Source organism: Peromyscus californicus, unplaced genomic scaffold, assembly GCF_007827085.1.
Source record: "Peromyscus californicus insignis strain IS unplaced genomic scaffold, ASM782708v3 Scaffold_23__1_contigs__length_62951481, whole genome shotgun sequence".
NCBI classification, from domain to species: Eukaryota; Metazoa; Chordata; class Mammalia; order Rodentia; family Cricetidae; genus Peromyscus; species Peromyscus californicus.
In genome coordinates, this window is record NW_026294534.1 from 9,738,565 (window position 1) to 9,765,581 (window position 27,017).

At 46.7% G+C, this 27,017-nt stretch overlaps 1 protein-coding gene across 1 annotated transcript in view; it reads left to right on the forward strand.

The window, feature by feature from the left end:
* Dlgap2 (DLG associated protein 2) overlaps positions 1-27,017 on the forward strand; it is a 747,033-nt gene that overhangs the window by 701,644 nt on the left and 18,372 nt on the right. Inside the window, 5 exon segments of the mRNA XM_052751752.1 lie at positions 13,849-13,887; positions 13,890-14,197; positions 15,090-15,131; positions 22,195-22,280; positions 23,641-24,056. Of these exon segments, the coding sequence (XP_052607712.1) occupies positions 13,849-13,887; positions 13,890-14,197; positions 15,090-15,131; positions 22,195-22,280; positions 23,641-24,056 (891 nt within the window).

The window sequence follows — 27,017 nt, forward strand, 5'->3', positions numbered from 1 at the left end:
CGGACACATAGCATGTGTGTCCAGGTCTCAAGGCACCTTGCTATAAAGTGCCTGGGTGTGCAAAGTCAGGATTTGGCTTCTGGTGAGGATGCCATTGCCAGTGAGCTGTCTATAGATACCGGCAGCTGTGGATCCAGCCTCCACCGACAAGGCTCCATGAGGCCACTTAGAAAATGTGTCCCATTCTGATTACTGAACAATACTGAGTTCACAGGCTGGTGGATGATCCATCCCACAGCCACAGGCCTCATCATTGGGGGGGGGGTAAGCATCTCTCATAGCACTAAGCAGGCATTACTGTGCTAAAGGCATCTCTAAAGATGCATAGATATATACTAACTCCTCTTGATACCCATACGATGCAAGATGAGTGACTGACAAGAAAATTTATGTATAATGACACACCAAGATTTACACTGTCTCTGGGTCCCTCTGTGTCCAAGTATTTAAACTCCACTGTCCTCCATGGTTGTCTCAGACCTCGAGGTGTGCTGTTCTCTTTAGAGACTCTCTTTGTAAGGACTATGACTTGACCCTCTGAGACAATGATGTTCAAGAAACAACATAGGACCATTTTCTATAAGTCGCCTGATTCTGATTCTGAGCCCCAGAAGAAACTCAGTATCAGTCATCCCAGGTGAATGTAGGATGACATCATCACCGAGAGCCCCAGGAGGCCTCTAGGCTGAAGGAGACCTCCTGTTCTAGCCCACTGGCCACAGCAGCCTCCCTAGGCTCTCAGTGCCTCCTTCTGCATGGGACCCTGTGAGTCTACTGCATCTGCAGGGGCTGTACTCAGACACAGGAGCTCCACTGCAGCCTTTCCCAGCCTACTTCATTGCCCACAAGATCCCCTCCCTCTGACTCCTCCCTCTGTGCCTCCTCCCTCTGTGCCTCCTCCCTCTGTGCTTCCTCCCTCCGTAACTCCTCCCTCTGTGCTTCCTCTCTCTGTAACTCCTCCCTCTGAATCCTTCCTCTGTGCCTCCTCCCTCTGACTCTTCCCTCTGTTCCTCCTCTCTCCATGCCTCCTCCCTCTGTGCCTCCTCCCTCCATGCCTCCTCCCTCTGACTCCTCCCTCCATGCCTCCTCCCTCCGTGCCTCCTCCCTCCATGCCTCCTCCCTCCGTGACTCCTTCCTCTGTGCCTCCTCCCTCTGACTCCTCCTTCCATGCCTCCTCCCTCTGACTCCTCCCTCCATGCCTCCTCCCTCTGTGACTCCTCCCTCCGTGACTCCTCCCTCCGTGCCTCCTCCCCCTGCACTCCTCCCTCTGTGACCCCTCTTTCTGCACCTCCCCCCTCTACGTCTCTCCCCTCTCCAATGAACCTTGCATTCTCACCAAAGATCAGGTGATCTTCCCCAGGACCGACATCATCTTTCCCAGAAAAAGAGCACACAGACGAGGAGCCCCTGATCCCAGTTGACACGGGAAGGTTTGTGAGGGAGATATGTACACCTCCATGGGGGCACACAAAAGCATAAAGTCCAAAGGCCGGGATTTTCCCAGAACAGCAGCCCACTCCAACTCTTGACTCAGGGTTGAGTTTTGATGCAGATTTCATAGCAGCCTCCTCGATGCAAAACCCTTGCCTCAGACCCTTCAAAATGTCGTGCGTCTGCTCTGGAAAAGTACTAATTATTTAGAATTCTGAACTTAATTGGATTGAACTGCTTTTCTTTAAAACAAAAGATGTTTGTTTAAAAGTTAAGCAAATGCTTCAAAAACATTTTAAGCTAGATGTGGTGGCATGTGCCATCTCGTGGGAGACTGAAGTAAGATGATTGTTGACTCCATTGAAGCCATGTCTCAATAAAAACATTAATATAACAAAAACCCATAATAACTTCCTTTTGCGTTTGACAGCCATCAGGAATGCTCAGATCCGACACTCTGTGAGTATCAGCTGTTATTGACGGCAGTCAGAATATTGAGCTAAGACAGACTCTCTCAAGCCAACTTAGTATTTCCAAGATTGATGCCAGAGCTGAATGAGGCTGATTACTCTGAAATTCGTCTTTCAGTCCCTTTGAAATGCCAGATGTGTAGAGTGCTGAGCAACGCATGGTGACTTGGTGAACAGTTTTAGGGACTCGAGTTGTAAAATGTGTGCCACAGTTGATATTTCCAGATGACCGAAAAGGTGGCAGCAAGACAAAGCACGAAAACAGTTATGTAGAAAGGAGTGTCTGTGGGCACGTGGGAAGCAGCCCTTGTTAGAGTGAGCCTTCAGATTTATTCCACCTTGACCGAGTCACCTCAGAGTAGCACATTGTGTCTTTTCAACACAAGTGCTAGGGAAGTGTTGAAAAGCATCAGGGAATCATTACTAAGAATATTCATAACACCTCTGTATAGCCGTCCATTTATGTGCTTATTTTTTGTGCCAAGTAAGAAAAGCAATAGGAAAAAATAAACCAGTCAATCATCTGAGTGTTGACACAGCCATGAATAAGAGCACCTAAGGCACCTAACTGGTCCTGACTGATGCAGGTACCCACAAGGGGTGCTGGGATCCAGGAGGAAAGCCCCATTCCCACAAAAATGAGCAAGCTCGCTCATCTGAGTCTGTAAATGCCAGTGTGTACTTTCCTCGCTTTCTCTAGTGAGAGCTGACATTTTCTTTTTCATTGTGTTGATTTATAGCAGGTCATTACTTCACTGCCATTCTAATCAATCATACAGTTGATTGAATCAAATTTACAAATATTTACTTAGTACCTAATGTCCATAAGATATTGTAAGGATGTTCTATGGAATGAGAGGAAACCAAATGAGATTTGAGACAGATCTAGAAGCTGCAGACATGTACAAATATATATAATAATCATTACCTTCAGAAACATCTGTATGAATGCTTGCTGGCTGACATTTAATCTTTTCTTCTAATTAATGTCAATTGTTACAAATTGCTCTAGGACTCACAATGTGGTCAAAATTCCTTTTGCTTATGCATATTTTTAGAATGAGCTGAGATCTTGGATTTTAACTGTAAGAACACAAGTGTTACCTCCCAGCCCCCTTCTGTAGATGTACTGGTAAGTTCTGCATCAGCTTGACACAAGCTAGAGTCCTTTGGGAAGAAGGAACCTCAGTTGAGAAAATGTCCCCACTGTGTTGACCTGTGAACAAGGTCGTGATGCATTTTCTTGATTGCTTATTGATGTGGGAGAGTCCAGCTCACTGTGGGTAGTGCCATTCCTGAGCTGGTGGTCCTGAAGTATAGAAGAACACAGACTGAGCAATCTTTGCGGGGGAGTAAATGGTACTCTACCATAGTATCTGCACCAGTTCCTGCCTGGAGTTCCTGCCCTGACTTTCCTGGACAATGAACTGCAAGCTGTAAGATGAAATAAACCCTTTTCTCCAAGTTGCTTTTGGTCATGGTGTCTTACCATAGCAATAGAAATCCTAAGGCAGTAAAGTGGAGCTACATTTGTGAGGATCTTCCAAGGCTTATTTTCTTTGCTGTTGGGACTTAGTAGGCATGGTAGGTCATTAGGGGTGCAACATTGGATGCTTTTGGAAAGATGCCCAGGCAAACCAGCAAGGCCGTGACCCCTACTACTGGTGCTGTGAATCATGAATACCTCAGAAAATTCCCCTCACAAACCTTTGGGACTGGACACTCTTGGAACATTTTGAGGACATGCTAGTGTTGAAGAAGCCAGAGTTGCTGAAGGACAAAAGAATGTGGATGAAAGTCATGATCTCGTTAGTTCTTGTGGCCCCATCTTCCCAGATACTCCTCACATCCACATGTGGCCACGTTCTCACGGGTTTCCAGAACCCACAGATCATTCAGAGACCCAGCATTTGCTCCATGTAAGGACTTGATAGGATCTCTGTCTTTCCTAGATGTATTCAGGACTGAGCCCATCCCAGACAGACATGATGAATACAGATAGGATCTCCATCACACTGTCCCCACTTGTAGATGCAGCAGGAGTAGACACGTGGTCCCCAGGGCAAACAGCTCTTCTGGAAAATGTCCTGCCACAACCTTTGGAGCCACTGTCTGGCCACCAGCTGCTTAGATATGTGGCTTTTCTTCTTTATACCCACTAATACATGCATACAGCTCCTAAAAATGAAGTCTTTCCTGTGTCAAATAGCATGGAACGATGCCCGCTTTGCAAGACAAATCCCAGCTATAGAAAGAGCTCTGTTGCCATTCCCTGTCTGGATCGGTGCTTATCAGAAGTAAACTTGTTTTGTAAGAAAGGAGAAAGATGAGATGCTTTCCAGGGTGTGACTACCCCAAAACAAGCTAGTACCACATCTGGCCAGATGTTTATTAGTCCCCAAACTTGGTGTGGAACATAACTCTTCATAAAGCCATGGCATAAAGCCAACATGCCTACACAGCTCATGTTGCAAAGCCATCTGCTCAGTAATTAATTCCCTTTTTGCCTTGAGAACTAAGTGGTTTCCTTCATCACGTCTTCACTGGCAAGTAGCTTTGGAACTGGGAAAAACATGTGTCCTTCTTTCTTTAATAATTCCATTCATCTAGGACTGACTGGGCAGTAAGTCAGACCCTTACTTAGCAGGGAAGACAGCAAGGTGCTACATGCCCAGTGCCTGCTACATGCCTGGTGCAGTGGCATTTGGACTCTCCGGTGTGTCCTTCAGCCTAGGACAGACAGGTCACTAACCCTCTTTATTAACCGTCTCTCTCCTCCACTAGAATATGAGCATTGTGAGGCAAGGATGTTTCTTGCAACGACATTCATAGTACCTGAAATAGCATGTAGCATATTATAGCGATGTACTAAATTTTTGTGTACTTACTTAATGAAATAGTGAATAAATGAATGTGTGATTAGAGAATGAATGAATGAATGGGATTTCTCCATCTCTGGGTAGACTTGCATAAGCTGCAGGTACTGTGGGTTTTAAGGATGAGTTTTCTGAATAAAGAGGATGGGAGGTAAGGAGAAGCAAGAGAGGAAGACCTAGTGTCTTATTCTGTCTCTAGCACCCAGTATACAGTAGGCTGCCCTTAAATGTTGGGATTTGTGGGCTGATTAGCTATGGGTAAGCTACTCCTGTGTGTGGGCTTCTGTAGAAATTCTTTATAGTTCATTATGAATTTGCATCTTTGTTTCTATATACCCTGGGGTTATAGGCAGATTTTCTTAAATAAAGAATAGCATTTGCGACATAAGGAGAGCCAGCTGGCAGACAGCACCGAGAACCCCTTCGATTGCACAGCACATTGCCACTTTGGCCCATACATCGTGCCTCCGGGTTCCATACCAAGCAGAGCCATGATGAGTCACTATCTCCAGGACTCCATCTTCTGCCCAAGTCCCCTTTGCCTGGGCCAGGGAGGGGCTGGACTTTATAGAGACTGAGAGTGTAGTGAACTTGTCTATTCTGTGAAAAGCTCTGTTTTTTTTTTCATGGTGCCATAGTGAGCAGAGAATTTTAAGCCTATAAACTTCCATTGCCAAGAAACAGCTGGAAGGTACAGAAAGTATCTATTATGAGGACGCTCCGGATCTGCACGGAGTTTGTCTTAGCACTTCATGTGGGATGCAGCAAGATAGCCATGACCCTTTGCCTCTCACAGTGAGGTGTCTGCAGCCATGATGCCTGTGATGTCTAAAGTCAGCCGCCCTCCAACACCCGCACCCTCATTCTCTTAACAGCTGTGGGCCTCCAGACCACTGGACGGCCATGCTTGGCCAACTCAAAGTGATGGCATGTATTGATTCACCCGGGCCTTGAAGATTCTCGGAGGACCACACTCCAAGGACACTGATTTGTTGTCACAGCTGACATCGGCTGTCTGCCCAGACAGTCTCAATGAGGCAGAAGACTAATCAACACTTGCCTGTGCCATAGGGAGAATCAATATCTGTATCTTCCTTTCCGTTCTAGTCACCTTGGAATTATGACTATGCAGTCCTTGGTGTCTGCTTGGGGCCTCCAAACAGACTTTATTTAGTATATGTTGATTTTGCTCTGAAACATCAGTAAGTCAGGTATGCACTGGGTCTGCCCATGCAAGACGCATTTGCTTTATTGTTCGTGAATTCTGTAGAGCGCCATCTCTTCCTTAATTAAGAGACGTTAATATCTAGATACATTTGCCTCTGTAGGTCAGTAGCACCTGTGAGTTGAAATCAGCAAAGATCCACACAGAATTAGCCTTCCCTCAAAACTCCCATGAGACAAATAGGATTCCAGAATCACTCAAGTAGAGACCCCTTTCATATTAAGGGTCTGAGTGAAACTAAGGTGTGTGCACATGGATACACACCGTGAGACAACTGGCAGGGCTATCCACCACCGCACAGTTCAAAACTTGTCACCAACACAGTCCACACCCCCACCCCAGCTGCCACCTAATGTGTCACGGTTATCAACCTGTGGGTTACACCTGGGTTTATTTTCTCACATGTTCCCTTATAAATTTAAGGTCTTCATGAGCACTAAGGATCAGCCCCAGGACCTTCCACATGACTACCACTGTTCGACATCCTTGGTTCTTTGAAACAGTCTCACTGTGTTACCCATTCTAGTCTCTACTCATGACCTTCATCCCTCTGTAGGTTTGGAAGGGAGACAGCGTATGTGGCTTGTTCATTTTAACTTCTGTTGTGCAATGGTCTCATTACAAAGTTCCTTGCTGGCCAGCGATGCTGATGAAGTCCCTTCTGGGTTACCTGGCCCTTAGTGGATTCTATACATTTAAAAAAAAAATTGCTTGGTTCTTCACATCACAGATTCCTGTCCAAGCTTTTTCTGTGTGGTGTGATTGATTTGCAAATAGTTAAAACACAAGCAGGAAGTGTCTCAACAGTAAAGCAGCTGCCATTGCCTCATTTCCCAATCTGGGAGATGCTGAGCACCGGTTACACTATAATTTCTTGCTAATTAGCACATTCTAAACAGGCATCTTAGCTGCTAACCCTCAGTGTGGCCCCAAAACTTGTGTGGCCACATAATTGTTTTAAAACTTTAGGGAGACCATTGTGTAAATGCCTGTGGGAAGTGATTTCAATGTCTTGGTTGATTTATACTTATGTTTTGAGACTAACATTAATTAAAGTGTCAAAATGTCTATAATCTTTTATGTCAATTTTTTTCCCTTCAGAGTTTGGTTTCTCTGGTTCCTCTTCTCATCTAGGCAGTCTTGGGCTTGATTACTGTAATTCCTTTTATGCTGCTATACTTAAAGATCTAATTAAGGGAGTGCTGTGACTCACAGGATGGTGTGTACATCCAGACAAAATGGTGATGCCTGCCATTCAGAGTATGCTCTGCATTGATTATATATTTGTGCTTCACACCACAGAACACCAGAATTGGCTTGCAAATGACATTCTGGGTTTGAATTCGGAAATGGTCTCCTGGAGTCTGGGTGTAGATTGATAGTTAAATAAACTTAGAAAGCTAGGACATGGCACTGCTATAAGGAAAAGAGAATGGGGCAGTTTGTTCCATTTCATTCAAATTAACTTCTTTCCAACAAAGGGGGTTGATTCAACTCTCCGCTCAGACCTTGGTTAATCCAATGTGAAGTTATGCTTGTAAGCATGGAGTCACACTGTATGCATAGTTGTTCCATGTGGAGTCAGATTATGCATGCTGGTGTCTCTAATGTGACCACACTGCATGTGTGTGAGCATCCTAAGTGGAACCACATTGGTATGAGGTTATCCCCAGTGGAGGCATGCTGTGTTCTTCGGGAGCCATGTCGTGTGTGTTTGGAAGTATCCCATTAGTAGCATGGATAGAATTTTCTTTCTTATGATTGAATTTCATAAATACACATATAGTAACTTGATAGCAATCTCTGAAGAAGTAAGGGACTTGGACCAAGCTCCAGGTTGCCATGGTATTTATTCTTCCTGCTCACTGAGGAATATGGATCATGAGAGGCATTAGGTGACCATGGCATAACAACTACTCTTCTGAGTGCTTAGCAGTAACACAGGCAAGCACAGAGATGGAAGGGGATAATTTCTCCAAGGCCAGAAGACCACATCATCTCATGTCTATAGAAAGGATGGTGTAGTTATTCCTCATAGCACAGGCAAGGAGGTGCATGAAGCTTGCCTTGCTGAAGCTGCTGTGTGTATACAGCGTGCTTGAAGGGCTTGAAGGGTGGCTCAGCTTTGGCCTAACAGTCATAACTTGTCTTTCAGCCTGATTCTACCATTGTGACTACATGGAGGTGAATTTCAGATATTAAACAACACGTCATTTTCAAAATGCTGAACAATTATAATAATTAATTCAAGATATCAAAATAATAAACATTTTAAACTGTATCAAAGCAAAATCTGAAGCACTACCAGGATCGTGGGCCCTACAAAAAATATTTCTAGAAATCAACAGCATGATTCCCACATGTGATGTCTGTGACATTTTTGTCTGGGCCTGTTGTATAAACCTCAAAGATTTCAGGCGTCTCTGGGCCCTTCACCTGGGTCTGTGGATGTCACAGGGATGGTATCTATGGTCACAGGTGGGTTGAAAAAGTACTCAGGTGTAGATTGACTGTGAAAATTAGTAATTATATGGTTTTGCTACAGTACAGTTGACTTTCTAGCAATTAAAAATACATGCATTTGGATTCACTTTCAAAAAGGTTTAATAGGAAAATATGGTAGCTGAAGTAATGCATTTTACTTCTGCAGTAAGAAGGATCTCTCTTCAAATGTTCTGACTGTAACCAGTCAAGGATATTCCCTGACACTGTGTTACTGGACCCAGGTAGACATTATCTCTGCCCCTCTACACAGGCATTGTGTCCCAGCCTGAGTCGGTGACACACAGACTTTCAGCGCACAGACACAGCTCTGAAAGCTGTCAGGCTATTTTTTTTTCTTGTCACTCAAGAAAGGTCACCACTCCTGCCTCCCTGCTATAGCGTAGCAGGCCCTTCTCTGGGTTCAGCAGGGAGAGATGCCCACTAATTCATTAGCCCCATATGCTATGTGGCTCCTATTCTATAAGACCAGGTTCAAGATTCCTATCTTTACCCTATAAACAATGTGCCACCAGTGGGAAGGCATGTGCCCGGTTTCTCTGGGCTCTCTAAGGTCTGTCCTAAGAGTCCCCATAATTATGTTACCAATTTGCTAAAGGGCCATGAAGCAATGAAGTTTTGGTTATATTTTCCCGATGTTGGTTTTTACTAAAATACACATAATGGGCTCTGCATTGTGAACTGGGGTATGGGATGCTTTCTTGGATTGGTATGAGGTAGAATTTGAGTGTTTCCTCAAATTTCCTGGAAAGGCCAACTGCAAACAACTTTCATTTTCTTGGAGTTCACCTGATAGGAGGTTTGATATTCTCCAGCATGTGTGAAGATAAATGTAACTATTATAGGACAGACACAAACATTTAATCGTGTTGATATGCACAGTGTGTGTGTGTGTGTCCGTGTGCATACACGTGTGGATTTGGAGCCATGTGGAAACAAGAAGGTGTAGAAGTAACCGTCTATTCAATAAGAAACACAGAGCCAATACAGAGATGAAAGCCAAGAGGTCAGAGCAATAGCTAAGAGCTAAAAACCTTACCCTTCACTGTCGCGGTAGTCCTACCTCTCCGCAAGAGACCTACTTCCTGTGTGTCTATCTTTATAAAGATTTTCTGGTCTGCCTTCTCATTGGTTCTAAACCCAACCACATGACCGCCTTATCACTGCCTGTCTGTACAGACCTCCAGGTCTTCTATGGTTGGTATTGAGATTAAAGGCGTGTGTCTCCAATGCTGGCTGTATCCTTGAACACACAGAGATCTACCTAGCTCTGCCTACCAAGTGCTGGGATTAAAGGCGTGCACCACCACCGCCCGGCTTTCACTATGGCTTGCTAATAGCTCTGACCCCCGGGCTACTTTATTTATTAACATACAAATAAAACCACATTTCAGTACAAATAAAATATCACCATAAGAAGGCAAGTAAGTGCCTTCCTCAACTCACTGTATTTTTAGAGACAGGATCGCTGACCGAATCTGGAGCTCATTGATTTGACTAGACCCCAAGATTTGTCACTACACCTCCCAGGTTCTAGGATTATAGGCATGATCCTCTGTACCTGGATTTTTGTTTAGATGGGCCTAGGGGATTAAGCAGGTCCTCATGCTTGTATGGTAGGTGGTTTACTCACTGAGACTTCTCACCAGCCCTACATGCCAATTTCTGATGCTTCTTGATTCTGTGTTCTTTCCCATCAGCATCTGTGGGGACATGAGATTTCCCTAAAATCAGTATTCCCGCTGAGAGACCCAAGGCTGTATGGACTCTGTGTACAGTCACCATGAGCATAGTCTACCATCAGGCTCCATGTTTCCACATGGCTCTGCTGGCTTTCTCCCAGTCAAGCAAGACAGAAATGCACCCAGAAAGGATCAACTCTCCTCCTACACACAAACCACATCAAAGGGGGTGGCATGAGGATGGCTACTTGGTTCCCAGTACTGTTATGCGAACACGCTTAAGTCAGTGGTTCTCAACCTGTGGGTCATGACCCCCTTGACATACCTCTGTCTCCAAACAATATTTACATTACAGTTCATAACAGTATCAAAATTGCAGTTATGAGATAGCCAGGAAAATAATTTTATGGTTGGGGGTCACCATAACATGAGGAACTGTATGAAAGGGTCACAGCTGTCGGAAAGTTGAGGACCACTGCTCTAAGTGCTCTTCCAAGGTGGACCTGCCACTTCTCCTGTGAGTGTGCGCAAGTAGTATTTGTGTCCTTGATAAATAAACTACAAAGCTATTAAGGGCATAATGAAAAGAAGACTCTAAATGGACTGTGGCCTCCAAGGATGGATAAATGTGCTCCAGTCCAGTCTGCTCAAACTTGGCAAGACCCATGCTGACCATTGTAAACCAAGCTGAGAGCCAGGAGGCAGTGTGATTTGCCTGTACACATGTGTTCCTACACTTGACCTCAGAGCACAAGAGTCATGTAGAAAGACAGAGCGATTGGTTCCTCTGGGGTCCTCAGCCTCATCACTGTTGACATTTGGAATGAAGAAGTCCCCATGGTGGGGTGGATCTTAACACCCAGGGTATTCAGAAGTATCAGTAGGCTATATCTGAGAGATGCCAGAGCACCCCATCTCTACCCTCAAAAGCGTCACCAGACTCTCCCAAGGTCGCCTGATGGAAAGGAATGACAGGCACACCACAGCTGTGCACATACGTTCTTCCAACACGGAGGGGTGAGAGACCTATCGGGAAAGCTCCATGAGGACAGGGCCTTGTTTGCTTGCACCTTGACCAAGTAAGTACTTCTGGGCCTTCCCTGACCCACATGAAGTGAGCTGGCGACAGGGCAGTGACCCTGCCTCTCAGATAGATCTGCTGAACCCAGATCCCACTCAAGTTCACAAGTGAGAGATGGGGCAAAATTAGAAACTGTGGTAGCTGGAAGATGTGTCCTGTGCCCTTGTATGTGCATGAAAGGTGGAGCCTGGCCTAGTCCCCACGTGTCCTACTAGCTGGGCCAGTCCCTCTCTGACAGGTCACTACACTCCTGCCGCTGCCTTCTAACTCACCTTAAATCTGATCAGAGACCAGAGCCCCGGCGAGGCACACCGATGTCAGAGCGGTTCTAGAGCCTCGTGTCTGAGGCTTCCGAAGAGGGCTCTCAGAGTCCAGCAGCTAGCCCCAGCTTGTTTCTGCTCCAACCCCTGACAAATGCTGGAGTCCTCGTCCCAGAAACTGCCAGTGACCGAGCCCCGTGAATCCATGTGGAAGAGCCCAGCTCACCCAAGTCTCTTCTTATGTGTGCTTGAGTGGGGTGACCTCCCTTTTCAGACTGACCTCTGAAGCGGGACCCTATCACACAGGGTTTCACCATTGCCCTTTCTATACCTTCTCTACTCTCCTAGACCACGCACACACATATTACCCTGTGGAGACTCAGAGAGGCCAAAGGCCAGGCCCACCAGCAGTGTGTTTCCAGCCGCCGCCAGCCTCTCTAGCCTAATCGGCTTGCTAGCTGGACTTTGCATTTTTGTGGTGTTTTTCCCGTGTCCCCCCAAATGTGTTCTGAATGAGCTTTAAAATGTTGAGGTTACTGCCTTTTACCTTCATTATCTGAGAAGCACAAACCAATTCTCAAAATTTTTATAGACAAAAAAAAAAAAAACACCTTTCAAGGCATGTGGCTTTTCTCTGTGTCCCACATTGAAAGCACAGCATTTCTATTTTAGAATTAAGCTCTGGGATTCCTGTGGTCTTCTGCTTGGTGACTTTGGCTGTACTGTGAAGTTATTGGATCTTCAGCAAATCTGGGCTGTAATTATGTTCCACCCATGGGGCATAGAGGAAACCAAGGTCAGTGTTTCCAAGACTAAAGAGAGCCCAGACCCCAAATATGGTCACCAATAAAGGAGGGAATGAATGGGGGTGTTGGTCTTTGGAGGAGGGACTCAGGAAAGGCCTGTGGAGATAGCATTGTCAGAGGCAGAGTTGAGACGGGAAAAAGCAAAGGAAACATTCTAAGGAGAAGGAGTAGAGTGAGAAGAACATGGGTGGGACAGGGAGCTCCCAGAGCTGGTTGGGGAGGATGTGGGACAGGGCAGTGGTTCAAAAGCCCGGACATCCCATCCATCACAGGACCCTGGTCACTCACGTGGACCCCAGACTCTGCGACCAGAGAAATGAGGCACAAAAGAGACACCACACAGATGTCTCCATCTGTCACACTTCAGAACCAATTTAGTGTGAGGCGAGGGAGAGCTGGGATTCCAAGAGACATCCAGAAAATCTCCAAGCGGGATGCCATCCCACGGGGTGAATCACAGGCAGGAAATGGTACTGCAGACAATAACATGGGCTTTCCAGTTTGGGAACCTGGGGCCAAGGGAGTGGAGCGTGAGGAGTGTGAGCCTTGGGGTATTTATGAAAGGTAGCCCTGGGCAATGTCCGCATGGGTGGAGCAGGAATCTTACCATGTACGTATCTGAATCTGAAAATGGTATCGAGAATGTTTTCAGTGTTTAATAACTCTCCTTAAGGGATGATGAATCCCTGTGAGCAAAAGATCTTTGGAGAAAAGAAAAAGAAAAGGGACTTCAGGTGTTTCCTCTGGGGCAGACAAAGCTCAGGGTGATCTGTGGCACGCATCTCTCTACCAGTTTCTATCCTGACTCTTCCCACAGTACTCTTTTAAAAAACATCCCCACTCATCAACTTGAACACGCTGCCGTGATAAGCTCACTACACTTCATTTGTCAGTGTTAAGTAACAACTACTCATTATAAAGATCTTTCTAGACTGTACAATCAGAAGAGAGAAGACGGCAGATGTTGTCACTCAGCTGTTGGACTGACACGGGTTTCTCACACCAGTGATTCCCTGCGTGTGTATTGCATTTTTGTCTCTGATGTGGGGCCTCACCTAGTGTGGTAAAAGGGGGTTTTAGCACAACACCATGACCTCTGTGAAGTTAGTGGTGTAGAGTTGTTCTGTCTTGCACAGACACAGACACACGCGCACACACATACACATACACACCCGTTTCTAACTGGTGTTGCTGGATACTTAGGTGCTTTTATAATTTTTTTCTACCATTATATATATATATATATATATATATATATATACATATATATACATATATATATATATATATATATATATATACATATATATACATATATATATATATATATATATATATATATATATATCCATACAGGTATCTTTAAGCACAATAGGATCTTGCCTATTTTGCCTGATTTTCTAAGGCCAGATGTCCAGAAGCAGACTAACCGGGCTGTAAGGAGTGCGCATGTCAGAGCTGTAGACCAGCTCCATGGAGGAATTCAACTGACTGAGTTTTTCTTTTCTCCTGCAGCTGTCTCCTACACAAATTATAAGAAGACACCTCCCCCGGTGCCCCGAGGACCACTTCCAAGCCTCTGATTTCAGTGACGGCCCAGAGCAGCACAGAATCCACACAGGATGCCTACCAGGACAGCCGTGCCCAGAGGATGTCCCCATGGCCCCAAGATAGCCGTGGCCTCTACAACTCCATGGACAGCCTGGACAGCAACAAGGCCTTGAATCTGGCTCTGGAAACAGCTGCAGCTCAGCGCCATGCCGCTGACACGCAGAGCAGCTCCACGAGGGCCAGCGATAAGACGATCCTGGTGTCCAAGGCTGAAGAGCTCCTTAAAAGTCGCTGTTCCTCCATCGGGGTCCAGGTAGTCTCCCCCTGACCACCCTCTCTAACACCGGCGTAGGCTGAGTCAAAATTCAAGTCACAGCCCCAAGTCTGGCCCCTTAACAGAAGCAGGATAGTAAATGCTGAGAGGCCACATATGCCTGCTACAGCATGAGAGAGCCCAGAGCACAGTCCACTGCCCCCATACCTAGTGTGGCCCTCAGGGCTGACAGCTAGGTAGAGGATTTGGATAGATTATCCAGATGCCTGTAAAGGGGGTGAGGGTATCCTGTCACAGTGATTTGTTGAAAACATTTCAGTTTTCAGTCCTCAAGGAGTGTTGAGAATAATGAAGCAAACAGATCCAAGTGCTATGGGGTGAGGGAAGGATGTGCCCAACTGGGGCAGCGTGTGGCTGGGCCCTTTCTCACACAGCCATCTGCCCCAGAGACCTCTACATATAAGAGCAACAACACCCTGTTATTTCAGACCTTGCAAGGTTGCCCCACAGTCCCCTTAGGCCTAGCAACCTGGCTGGCCCTGCTACTCTTCCACTGACTCAGGGAGCCTGGCTTGGGTGTAGGGAAGCATTAATTAATACAGAATAGGAGGGATCCTGCCTCCCGAGTGGTCTCAGGTGACCTCCTCCATCCAAGCCCTCGGGGACATGGGTGCTCAGGCCAAGCGTTGCTGTCGGAATTTGCCCCTTGCTTTTTGCACCTCCGCTCAGCCTGTGTCTGGCAGGTTTTAAAGTCATAACGATTAATTCTAAACACACACACATACATCCCACAAGGAGGAGGTGCACAGAGCTGGAAGTAACGGCCCCATACAGGACTTGGGGGAACAGGCAGAAACCAGGGGGGGTGTCAGCCCACTGGCCTGGGTCCTTGAGCCAGGTCTCCACACTGTGGCTTCATTGTTTTGTTTAGGATTCTGAATTCCCTGATCATCAACCCTACCCAAGGTCAGATGTAAGTATCCAACATCTCCAAATCCAAGTTCGCATGAAGTTGTTTTTGTTCTCTCTTCTTTGGATTCTTCCTATGACTGCTCTTGTCACCTCTCTGTCCTGGCTCTATGTGCCAGGCACTTTGCTGGGTGCTTTACACAGTTGCACAGAACCCTCACCAAGCCTTAGGAATAACTCAGCCCCAACCCCAGGTAAACACACAACTTAAAAGCCTGAGGGGTCCTAGAAACGGGGAAAGTGCGGGACATTCGCCGTTTCTCTCTCTCTCTCTAGGCACATTTGTAGTAAAGAGCCAGAGTTCTCCAGATACACCAGGACATAGTCACTACCAGGTCTTCTAACTCTCCCTGGTGTTCTTTGCCACGGTTGTCCATCTGTGGCCCTCCCTAGGACTGAGGAGAAAGTCTCACCCCTGAGAAGCTAAAAGGAGCTTATAAAGATGGATCGTCACGTTCCAAAGGGACACAACACTTCCTGGTGCTCCTCCTAGCTGGGCCTGCACCTGGACTCACACACAGTGTCTCCTCCTTCACGGCTGGACCCCACATACCTCTGGCCAAGTCTGTGCCTCTGTGAATGTTTCCAGGCACTGCCCTCCCTCGTTGTGTTCTGTGGAGGCTGGGCCCATGCCTCCTGTCTCTTGGTACCCCAGCACCCAGCACAGTGCCTGGCTCATAGCCAGCTCTCAGTTCATGTTGGGTATGGAGTGGATGGCTGTATTGGTGGTGAATGCTTCGTGGGGATACACGTGAACGCCATGACACCAGGTGGTAAACTCACTCAACTTCCTTTCTCAGTGGAGAAAGAAGAAAAAAAAAATCACATGAACCTGGAACGTCACAGGTGTCTAAATAAAATCCGTTGAAAAGCTAACCTCAAAATGTAGTGGGAGAAACATAAATGTCAGGGTAACAAGGAGATGTGGCCAGGTCCCTGCTTCACCAGTAAGAGTGAAGACTCGGAGGAGTAGCCTTTCAAAGAAATGAAAGACCATTCATAGGCATCCAGGTACTGGAGACAAGCCAATGCTTGGAGCGTATGAAGCGGACATAAACAAGAAGCTTGTGTCCTGTCCCTGCCCCCGCCTCTCTGCCATGTCCTCACTTAATCCTCTCTAGTAACCCTGTGGACCAGGTGTCATTATTCCCAACCAATGGAGAGGAAACAGTTGACCAGGGAGGGTTAGTGTCTTGCCTAAGAGTGCATGGCTGTGAGTGCCACCATGATGGATGAAGCCCCGGAAGTGGCCTCCCACGGCCCTGACAGAGCTATGCTGCCCAGAGACTAGAAACTAAACTGGGAAGTAATTCTGTGTCAGAGGAGCCTGCCTTCACATCCCTCATGTACCCTGCTGGGATTATCCAACCTGCCTGACCCAGGAACAGCCTTTCTCTGTCCTTGGCTTATAGAGAAGGGCCGTCAACATGGTGTCCAGCTCTGAAGGACACTGCTTCCTGCCTGGCCCAGACCCCTGCCCAGTTACCCAGTGTCTTAGGGTTTTATTGCTGTGAAGGGACACCATGACCATGGCAATTCTTATAAAGAAAACATTCATTGGAGGTGGCTCCATTACAGTTTCAGAGGTTCAGCCCATTGCCATCATGGTGGGGAGCATGGTGGCATGCAGGCAGACGTGGTGCTGGAACTGAGAGTCCTGCATCTTGACTCAGGGCAACAGGAAGTCGACTGACTGTCACACTCAGTGAAGCTTGAGGAAAGAAACCTCAAAGCCCGCCTTCATGGTGACACACTTCCTCCAACAAGGCCACACCTCCTAATAGTGCCACTCCCTTTGGGGGCCATGTTCTTTAAAACCACCATACCCAGAGCCTTCCTTCTCTGGGGGAACTTGGGCAGAGCCTGTGAATGCACACAGCATACAGTTGGTAAACGTTGCCCTCTCTGATGAACATGATGAACCATTGGCTCCTGGAGTAACCACTCCTAGTCTACAGGTATCATGTGACCCTGTATAGTCAAAACTAAGATCCGGGGGCCTGGAGAGATGGCTCAATGGTTAGGAGCATGTACTGTTCTTGTAGAAGATAGGAACATGTCAGACAACTCACAGCAGCCTAGAGCAGCTCCAAGAGATCCAGCGCCTCTGGCCTCCACAGGCACTGCACTCATACACACATGCACAAACCGACACAAACATACACAGAATTAAAAATAAAGGAACACTGTTTAAAAACTAGGGTCCAGGATCTAAATGGAGCCTGCTGGGCTCTGTACAGTGTGGTTCCTGTAGTGCTCTTTCCGTGGCCACGTCCCTCACCCTATCTTCCCTTTCTGCCCAGCTTAGAGTAAACATGCACTCCACACCCCCTGTTCCTTAGATGGTTGGACCCTACACGGTGAACTCAGCCTTAGGAACACGTGGTCGGTTCTTCAGAGCTCTAGACTTTAAACCAGATCTGGAGCTGACCTTTCCAGCCCTGGGGTGAGAAGAAGAGGCTGCGTCCTCTGGAGTGTCTTCACAGGTCATCAGACCTGGAGCTATCTGTCATCTGGCTCCCTCACTCTTCACCACGAAGGGCCTATTTAACCCTTTCCTTTTTGTCTGGTTTGGTTTTCAGTTTTATCAGTGTATGGAGTGTCTGTTGTGGAAAGGTCTTCATCTTGTGTGGGTGTGCGTACTTGTGAAACTGCCTCGGGAGAAAGCAGGAAGTCATTGTTCCCATGGCCTAGGCATATCTCTGCCATGGGAACAATCACCACAAGGTCCTTCCCGAGCTGCCACAATGAGCAGCATCGCCGGAAGCCTTTGGGACAATTCCTGTGTGTGTGTGGGTGGGGGGGCGGGGAGGGTCCTACTGAGATGACTATCCCTATACTGTACTCAGCACCTGGCACGCGTGCTCACATGCACGCACGCACGCACGCATGCACGCTTCCATTGTTGTTATGTTGGAACCCCCAAGCTCCTCCGTAAGCCATCCTGTTTAGCTCCCGGACTTTAGAATGGACCCCTGAAGGAAACATGAGTTTAATCTCAAAAGCAATACCTCTGCCTTGCTTCGAGGAAGGCTTACAAGATAGAGCCCAAAGAGCTTGTTTAGAGAGCACAGATTCCAGATGGAAGCTCTGGTGTGCTCTGGGCTTCCACCTCAGGATCCAGCAGCAGTTCAGGCTGAGACTGCTTTGCTACAGTTTGGTGCCAAACCTGGTCTGGTGTGAGAGAAAACATGGGCATAGGAAAGAATGCCTTAGGCTTACGCCTGTCACTTTTCCTCTTGGGCCTGCAGACACCCATAGTGTGTGCATACATGCACATACTCAGAGACACGTGTAGACCGTCTCCATCAAATTCCTTGTTTCTCAAGCAGATCATATCCACAGATGCCATGCTCACCCTAGCCTCATGGCTCCCCGCTCACTGCTTCCCTCTGTATATAGCCCTGCAAGAACTACGAGTAGCCATTCCTAGGAGTATAAGGGCACCTCTCAGTCACCTCAGAATTACTTGTTTATGTGGTGTTCTTCACTGTTAATTGGGGAACTCCCACCCCCAATACAGCTCCTGCCTCCAGCCTCACTCAGAAGGGCTTTATTGATTCGTCTTTCTTTGGGTTCGTTCTCCGTCCTAGGGGGAACCTTCTCGACATGGATATATGCAGATATTTTGCACCATGTTTTCAATTTATCCACACTGGTGAGCAAGTTTCCTCAGGAAGCTCTTTGGTGTTTCTTCGCTGTGATCATAGCAGCTCTCTCCTTCCCCTGCCTTTCTCCTCTCGGGGCGGCAGATGTTGGCAGATGTTGAGTTCCTTTTGGGTGCATGTTGTCCTGACCCTTCAGCCTTTGCCTTCTACCAAGGATAGCTTCATTTTTTTTTTTTTAGAATCATTTCATATGACAACTTCTAAAAACATGGCAAGACTCATCCAATGGGCATCCCTTTAACCTCATGTGCATGTGACTCTCCTGGGGGTCCTTGGTGGCCCTGAGAAGTCATAGAGTTTGCATCTGACCAATCTCCCTGACTGGTCTTTGTCCCGGGAGGTATTGGATAGTTCCACGTTTTTAAACAAAGAAGCAAAAATCCAACAGAACCGAAGAGAGTTTCCTAATAGTTATACCACTAGCTTTAAGCAGAACTGAAGGTGTCCAGAAGCTCTGCCTTTCTAGGTCACCCTAAAAGTGACTTGCATTAGAAGGAAAAATTGGAAGGCTTGAGGAGTCTTGTTCTTTTTGTTTGTTTGTAAGATTTATTTATTATGTACAGTGTTCTGTCTGCACATATCCCTGCAGGCCAGAAGAGGGCACCAGATCTCATTACAGATGGTTGTGAGCCACCATGTGGTTGCTGGGAATTATTGAACTCAGGACCTTTGGAAGAGCAAGCAGTACTCTTAACCTCTGAGCCATCTCTCCAGCCCCTTGTTTGTTTTGTTTTTTTAAGACAGGGTTTCTCTGTGTTGACCAGGCTGGCCTTGAATTCAGAAATCTGCCTGCCTCTGCCTCTGGAGTGCTGGGATTAAAGATGTGTGCCACCACCACCTGGCTATTATTCTTTAATCACTATGTAGGATATATCTCTTTGTGTGTGCATGTCTGTCTGTCTGTCTGTCTCTCTCTCTCTCTCTCTCTCTCTCTCTCTGTGTGTGTGTGTGTGTGTGTGTGTGTGTGTATACATATGTCTCCTAATACTGTGGCCAGTGATGCCTGCCAATCCATACACTTTAGTCTAACTCCATCAAAAGCATTTTTTATATTTTTAACTTTACAACCATCATTTAAATAATTGCAGGACATCCATCATCATGACTAAATAATGATTTACTGAAGAGTCCTTTTGTGGCCTCTGTTTTCCTATATTTCCCCTTACAAATAATACTGCAATGAAGACCTCACATGGGTCAGAATGTATCGCCATCTCTTTCAGCTGCATTCTCAGGAGTGAAGTAAATTAGACAACTATTTTCAATATTTTTATGATAAAAATGTATGCTGTTTCCACTTCAAAAATCTGAGAGGACTCATGCTAATTCATGTCACTCACATTATTCATCTCTCAAATTTGGCAATATAAGTCCAGACGTGGAGGTGCATGCCTATAAGCCAGAACTTGGGAGACTGAGACAAGAGAATCTTAAATTTGAGGCCAGGTTGGGTGATGTAGTAAGACCATGTCTCAAAAAAATAAGTGGTGAAATCTTCAAAAGCTGTAAAAATGACTCAACAGCCACAGATCATCATACGATGTTCTCATCGTTTTGATGTTCTCAAAAGTTTGCTCAAGTACAGTTATATGAGTCATCATAAACAATGTTGGAAAGCTAGAACTAACCAAATTATCCCCCCATTGAAGACTAAATAAGTAAATTAGGTTTCATTCACAACATAGAATTGTACATAGTCAGAACACAAGGCAGAACTGGGATGGAATTCAGGAGTAGAGTGTTGTCTAGTGTATGCAGAGCCCCTGGGTTCTACCCCTGGCAAAATAAATGAATGAATAAATGGTAGCTCCCTGTGTCCTGACATAGAATTTTAAACATATTCATTTATAGTAAAGTCTTTCGTGTGAAGTACCAGTAATCTGCATGGCCAGCAAGGCACATACAATTGAATAGGGCCATGATCACTTAGAAATAGGAGGCAGAAGGGTGACCCCCTAACAGGAAGAACATTCCAGAATGTTCTTTCTGCATTTGATCCTTTCCTCCTTCCAGCTGTCAGAACCTGGCACCACTGTTCTCTCATCCAGCATCTGTCTCCTTGTAAAGCTGTCTCATGGGGATAGGAAGTCTAATCAAATCCACCCTTTGATTAGAAATGGCGGGAGCTCTGAGACTTCCTTGGCCATGAGGGGTGCAGAGCAGAGCTCTGAGGTCACGGGCACCTGGGCTGGAATCCTGGCACTGCCTCTAATAAGCTGAGTGCCCTTGGGCAAGTTACTCACCTTTTCTGGTTCTCTAGGAACACCACTGGGGTCTTTGGGTGGACGATTAGATAGATAGATAGATAGATAGATAGATAGATAGATAGATAGATAGATAGATAGATAGATAGATAGGCAGGCAGATAAATAGATAAAAAACTTAGGACATTGAGTCAGTATCTGGCTCCTACCCAAGCAAATTATGCACAAACATGACCACATATCCCCTGGCCTCATGGGGCCTGGAAGAGCAGCCTCAGATCACAGTCAGCCCTGGGCCAGTGGTTTCTCCTCCTCAACACATGGTACAGTGGCAAGGTGCTGACTGCTTTGTACTCCCTGGTAGTGACTGTTAGATTTTTAAGAAAATGTGTTTTTATATTATGACATTTGGATTTGCGCTCAACCGTCCTGCCGATGCCTCCGATGATGCTCTGGGTAAAGAGGAGGCTGTCTGGTGTCTGCAAGGATCTCCACAGCTTTGCCAGCCTTGGCCTCACAGAATTCCTGCCACGGGGACCCCTTGTGTAACAGCTTCCCATAGCTGACAGTCATTCAAATGCCTGGTGGGTTTGTGGGAACCTCTTAGCAAACAGGGCCATGGTGAGCCTCCTCTTCACGATGCCTGTCTCTGTTGTCACCTTGAGCAGCCTGCTGGCCATCCCAGCCGCCACAAGGCTTCCTCATGTCCCCGAAGGTGCTCTCATCCCGTGCTGTGTCGTTCTGTGTGCGGCTGCAGCCATCGGTCCTCTGAAATTGCTTGTTTGTCACTGTTAGCTGTGTTTGGCTCACACGGTCCTCACCTCCTTCACTGCACAGTGTGATAAGAGCATTCGCGTCCTGTGACAATGCGCTCAGCAAAGACTTTTTATTATATATATATATATATATTTTTTTTTTGCCTGAGCTCAACTAAGCAATTTTATCTGCATATGTCTAAAAGACTCAAGTGCAGCCTTGAGTTCAAGCAGTTACGAAAAAATTCAGTGAAACCCTGGTAGCCACATAATTATACAAAAATGAATGCCTCTCTCCCCCCCCCCCCCCCCCGGATCAAGTGCATTTCTGCATTGATAAACAAATATACAATTAATTACAGCAAATGAACAAGAAGAAAGTAGTCACTGAACAGCTTCCCTGCCTTGGGTCTAAAGCGAGATGTTCTGTGTTGAATTAGGTAGAAACAGCCACGGATTCCGACACGGAGAGCAGAGGCCTACGGGAGTACCACTCTGTTGGTGTACAAGTCGAAGACGGAAAGCGGTAACTCCCCCCGCCCCCCAGGTTGGCTGTGTCCCCCAAGCCAGCTGCTCGCTAATCCTGGGCTGTAAGATTCCAGATCCCGCCACACTGGCCGTCAGTAATTCATGCTGCCTGCAGAGACAAGCCATTCATTTCTACTTTCCCCATTTATGTCGCTCAAGTATGAATGAACATGGGTCGCGTCTTCTTTTTTTTTTTTTTTAAAGAGGGAAGGGAATAATTCTTTTCAAAATGATTTACCACCTATTAAAATTGCATCATAGCTCACAGACCTGGAAGGTCAAAGTCCTTTATCCAGAATCCATTTTCAAAAGGAGAACAGGCTGGAGGCAGGGCAGATGTGTGTCTCGCCTCCTAATGCTGGAAATCACAAGGGAGAAAGAGAAACACAGACAGGCAGGAAGAAGGGAGGGAGAAAGCCAGATGTCAGCCATGTCCTGGAATTGTCCCATTTCACAAGTTTTACCTAAAAGTATAGAACACACATGTGCATCTGTGACATTATTATTTCTATGTGTATGTGTGTGTTGTTTTTCAAGACAGGGTTTCTCTGTGTAGCCCCGGCTGTCCTGGAACTCACTTTGTGGACCAAGCTGGCCTTGAACTCACAGAGATCCACATGCTTCTGCCTCCCATGTGCAGGGATTAAAGGTGTGCACCACCACAACAGCTAGGTGAACTATTTTGAACCAGTGCAGAAAAATTATTGTCTTAGTATTAAGGAACATATTTGCCAACTACACAGCAGCAAAAAAGTACCAGGCTCTGTGTTGAAAGCTGCAGGTACTGTGCTGGGGACAGTCCTCCCGACGGGTCTCAGGACCCCACCAGAAAGATCTGAACTGCAAAGAAATTCAAATTATAACCTAAAGATCTACAGAGGGCATTGCTTTATATATAGGTTGCAGTTCATAAACATAGCATGTCTCTAGACTAGTGGCTCTCCACTTTGGGTCGTGACCCTTTGGGGAGTCACATATCAGATATCTTGCATAGCAGATATTTACATTATGATTCATAACAGTAGCAAAATTACAGTTATGAAGTTGCAGAGAATTAATCTTATGGTTGGGGGGAGGGCGGTCACTACAACATGAACTGTATTAGAGGGTCACAACATTAGGAAAGTTGAGAACCATTGTGCTGGATAGAAAGTAGCCATTGAACACTGTTCTCACTCAGTGTACTTGGATGGTAAATGGGTCCATTCATTTGTCACACCCTGTGTTCCTCACAGGGACACTGAAGCACACTGAGCTGAACTTGTCAGTAGGTGTTAGCGCTGAGGCTGGGGAGTGTCCAGTGAAGGGTCTGGGGAAAAAAGGCTGCATCTTTTCTCTCTCCTTCCCTCCTTTTCCAGACATGGTCGTTTCAAGCGCTCAAACAGCGTCACAGCTGCTGTGCAGGCTGACCTGGAGCTGGAGGGCTTCCCTGGACATATCACCATGGAGGACAAGGGCCTGCAGTTTGGATCCTCCTTCCAGCGACATTCAGAGCCCAGTACCCCGACCCAGTATGGGGCACTGAGGACTGTGCGGACGCAGGGCCTCTTCAGTTACAGGGAGGACTACAGGACACAGGTGGACACTTCCACCCTGCCGCCACCCGACCCCTGGCTGGAGCCATCACTGGACACAGTGGAGACCGGGAGGATGTCTCCATGCCGAAGGGATGGCTCGTGGTTTCTGAAATTGCTGCACACGGAGACGAAGAGGATGGAAGGCTGGTGTAAAGAGATGGAGAGGGAGGCGGAGGAGAACGACCTCTCGGAAGAAAGTAAGAGTTTGTCTTTCCTCACAGTATGCTGGACTGGTAATTTCTCAGTGAGGCAAATGGACAAACACCAGTATATCAATAGGGAGATGTCTCTTTCGCATTTGAGGCCATGGAAACAAAATGTTCTCTGCTGCCCCCACCCAATCCCAAGAAGCAACATAAACCATGAAAGGAAAGGCAGTTCTCAGGCTCCAAGGGGCATGCTCTCCCTTTGACTGGTTTTTTGCTTCATTCTATGGGTTGAGTATGAGATTAACCGCACTAACTCTCCCCTGATGGTGTGCTACACCTCTTATTCCACTAACCAGTTCTCTGATCACTTAATTTGCAGCATTCTTATTATTTGTCCCATTTTTATACTCCCCAACATTATGCTAAAGGAACACTGAAGCTAAGCAAGAATTCCCCACTACGGGGGCAGTAGGACTCTACCCACGAGACCCTCCACTGAGCGTGCCCAATGCAGACCTGTCCAAACCCTCAGGCTCTCAGGTCCCTGCTTCTCCACAGAGAGAGTTAAAGACTCGTTCTCCACCTCCCTCTCCTCTACTTGAAGAAATCCACCACCAAGAAGTGGAATCAGGTGGTGTAAGGTGGAAATGTGTTCCCCAGAGGCTGGGTGGTGGGGTGAGGGGAGGGGAAGAGGAGAAGGGGGTGGAAAAGAATGAGATGGGGAGGGAGAAAGGCTTGGAGGGAATGAGGGCTGGGGGGGCGAGAGAAGAGAGAGGCGAGGAGAGGGAAAGAGGGGGGAAGGGAGGAGAAGGGGGACAGAGAGTGGGATTCAGAAACTGTTATTCTACCTCTGTTTTATCCTGATGTTGTTAGGAGGCAGCTACCCTAATAAACCCACCAATCCTTAAATTAGTAAGCACGTTGATCAAGGAAAGTGGATTCAGTTAATTTGGCCAAATCAAGACGAGAGAGCTCCTGGCTTCTCTCAGCTTTTTCTGTAGCAATGTCACATTCGTAGAAAAGATGAAACAGAAACCAGAAGATGTGAGTGTGCCTGTGTAAGCTGTGAGAACTGCGTGTGAGGTCCTCCTCTGGCCGGCTCTCCAGGCTTTCCTTTCCGCCATCACGGGATTCCTAGGACATTTTTTTTTTCAATTCTTTGGAGTCCATTAATCTGACAACCAAAGAGAAGGGCATCCATGTCTTTAGAACATCTCCTCCCCTGCCAGGACAGTTGCACCATTTGGACCTTCCGCTCTTCTTGTACATCCTCAAGGTTCCGATCTGCTCTTGCACATGCAGGTGTGGATACAGTGGTTGCTCTGTTTTTAGAATAATAGATCCCTCCTTATTTTATTCTCCGTGCTTAGACTACGCTTTACTCTTCCCAAGGGTTGGACATTCTTTAAAGGCAATGCTTGTTGACCCTGCACTGCCCGCCAAGGTCTGTGCTAACCATGTCACATACGCATCTTAGTGCTCACCATTATAAGATGGAAGGTGACATCACCAGCAAAACACAGAAGGCAGTGGGGGTCCCCTCTCACCTTCCACCCTGCCCCATGCTGGGTGTCTGCATCGCATGTCTACAATTCTGAATCTCACTGCTGCGTTTCTGGAGACATCCTCACTGTGTCCACTTTCTTCTGCTGTTTGAGAGAATGTGGAGCCCCTACCTCCTATACAGTAGGTCTTTATGATTGACCACTGCTGGGGAGACACCATGTGTGGTCCATGGAGAATGCCTAGGCTGCTAGGTCGTTGCAACAGGGCTGTGGGAATAAATACAGAGACGGGAGGTCAGTTCTTTCTTAAATGAAGGATGAAGACTTGAGAAGGAAAGTGTCCAGGCTGAGGCGTGGCCACAGGTTGTAATTTTCTTCTCTCTGGGGGAATCCACGAAAACTATGAATTTCCTGTTGTGTCCCAAAAGCACTTCTGTGTAACTAAAGTGGCCGTACGATCCATCATCACAGTTGTGCCGTGTATGAGATATGTTCCTGACTGACCTTGGCTCTGGGAAAGCACACCCCTCTAGGCCAACTATAGATCAGAGTAAACTGCCCCCACCTCCTGGTTACATTCTCTTAAATGTACTATTTAACACTTAAGGGGCTTTGATTGAGTGTCATCTTCTGGACTCTTTGTCAGTGATGTTTGTGGTCATTGGGTGTTTATTGAGTACTCACATGGACTAGCCACCATTGGTAGGCCAGAATGATACAAGAATGAGTAGGTTTCAGCATAGAAGGTAGGGATGAGGGAGGTAGGACCAGGAGAAGCCATAGGCAGGAGGAGCAGGACACCAGGACAATGAGAGAAGCATGGATAAAATACTTCAAAAACTCAGAGATCCGAGAGGTGCTTTCGTGGACAAAGTGGACTTGTGCTATACTCTGAGATCCCAGAAAGCAGATGGAATCAAAAAAAAAGGAGACTCCGACACAAAAGAGACACAGAGCTTAGAATCAGGAAGCTCTAGCCTGGCTCCTGAGAAGACCACCACTTAAGCATTGCCCTTTACACCTGCCTGGCCGAAGTGTCAGTAGCATGATGGGATTGATGTTTCTCAAGGGTTGCCTTTGCACCCTGGAGATTTATGGGTCTTTGAGTGCTGAGATGAACAGTTGGTGTGTTGTACGCATCCTTGGTACCTTAACAAAGACCTCTGCAAAGAATAATTGGGGAGAGAGAGAAGGTGGGGAGGTGGGCAAGCTTCATGAGCAGCAACATTCACGGTCCACCCCATCTTCTGTATGCCCTTCCAGAATTCCAGGGCATTGGTTTGTGCCCTCAGGTGTGGGGTGGGAGCATCACATGGTCCTAACCCTAAAATAGCAGCTATTGGTTTTGACTTACATGTTCTTTTCTCCACTGAACATGACTTTAACACTGTAAGCCTCGAGCATGGGGGATAGGGAGTGCAAACTCCGGTACATTCCTAAATTCTAATCTCTTGGACACTTGTGTCTCCTTGTGAGCAGAGATGACATGACTGACTGTGTCTCC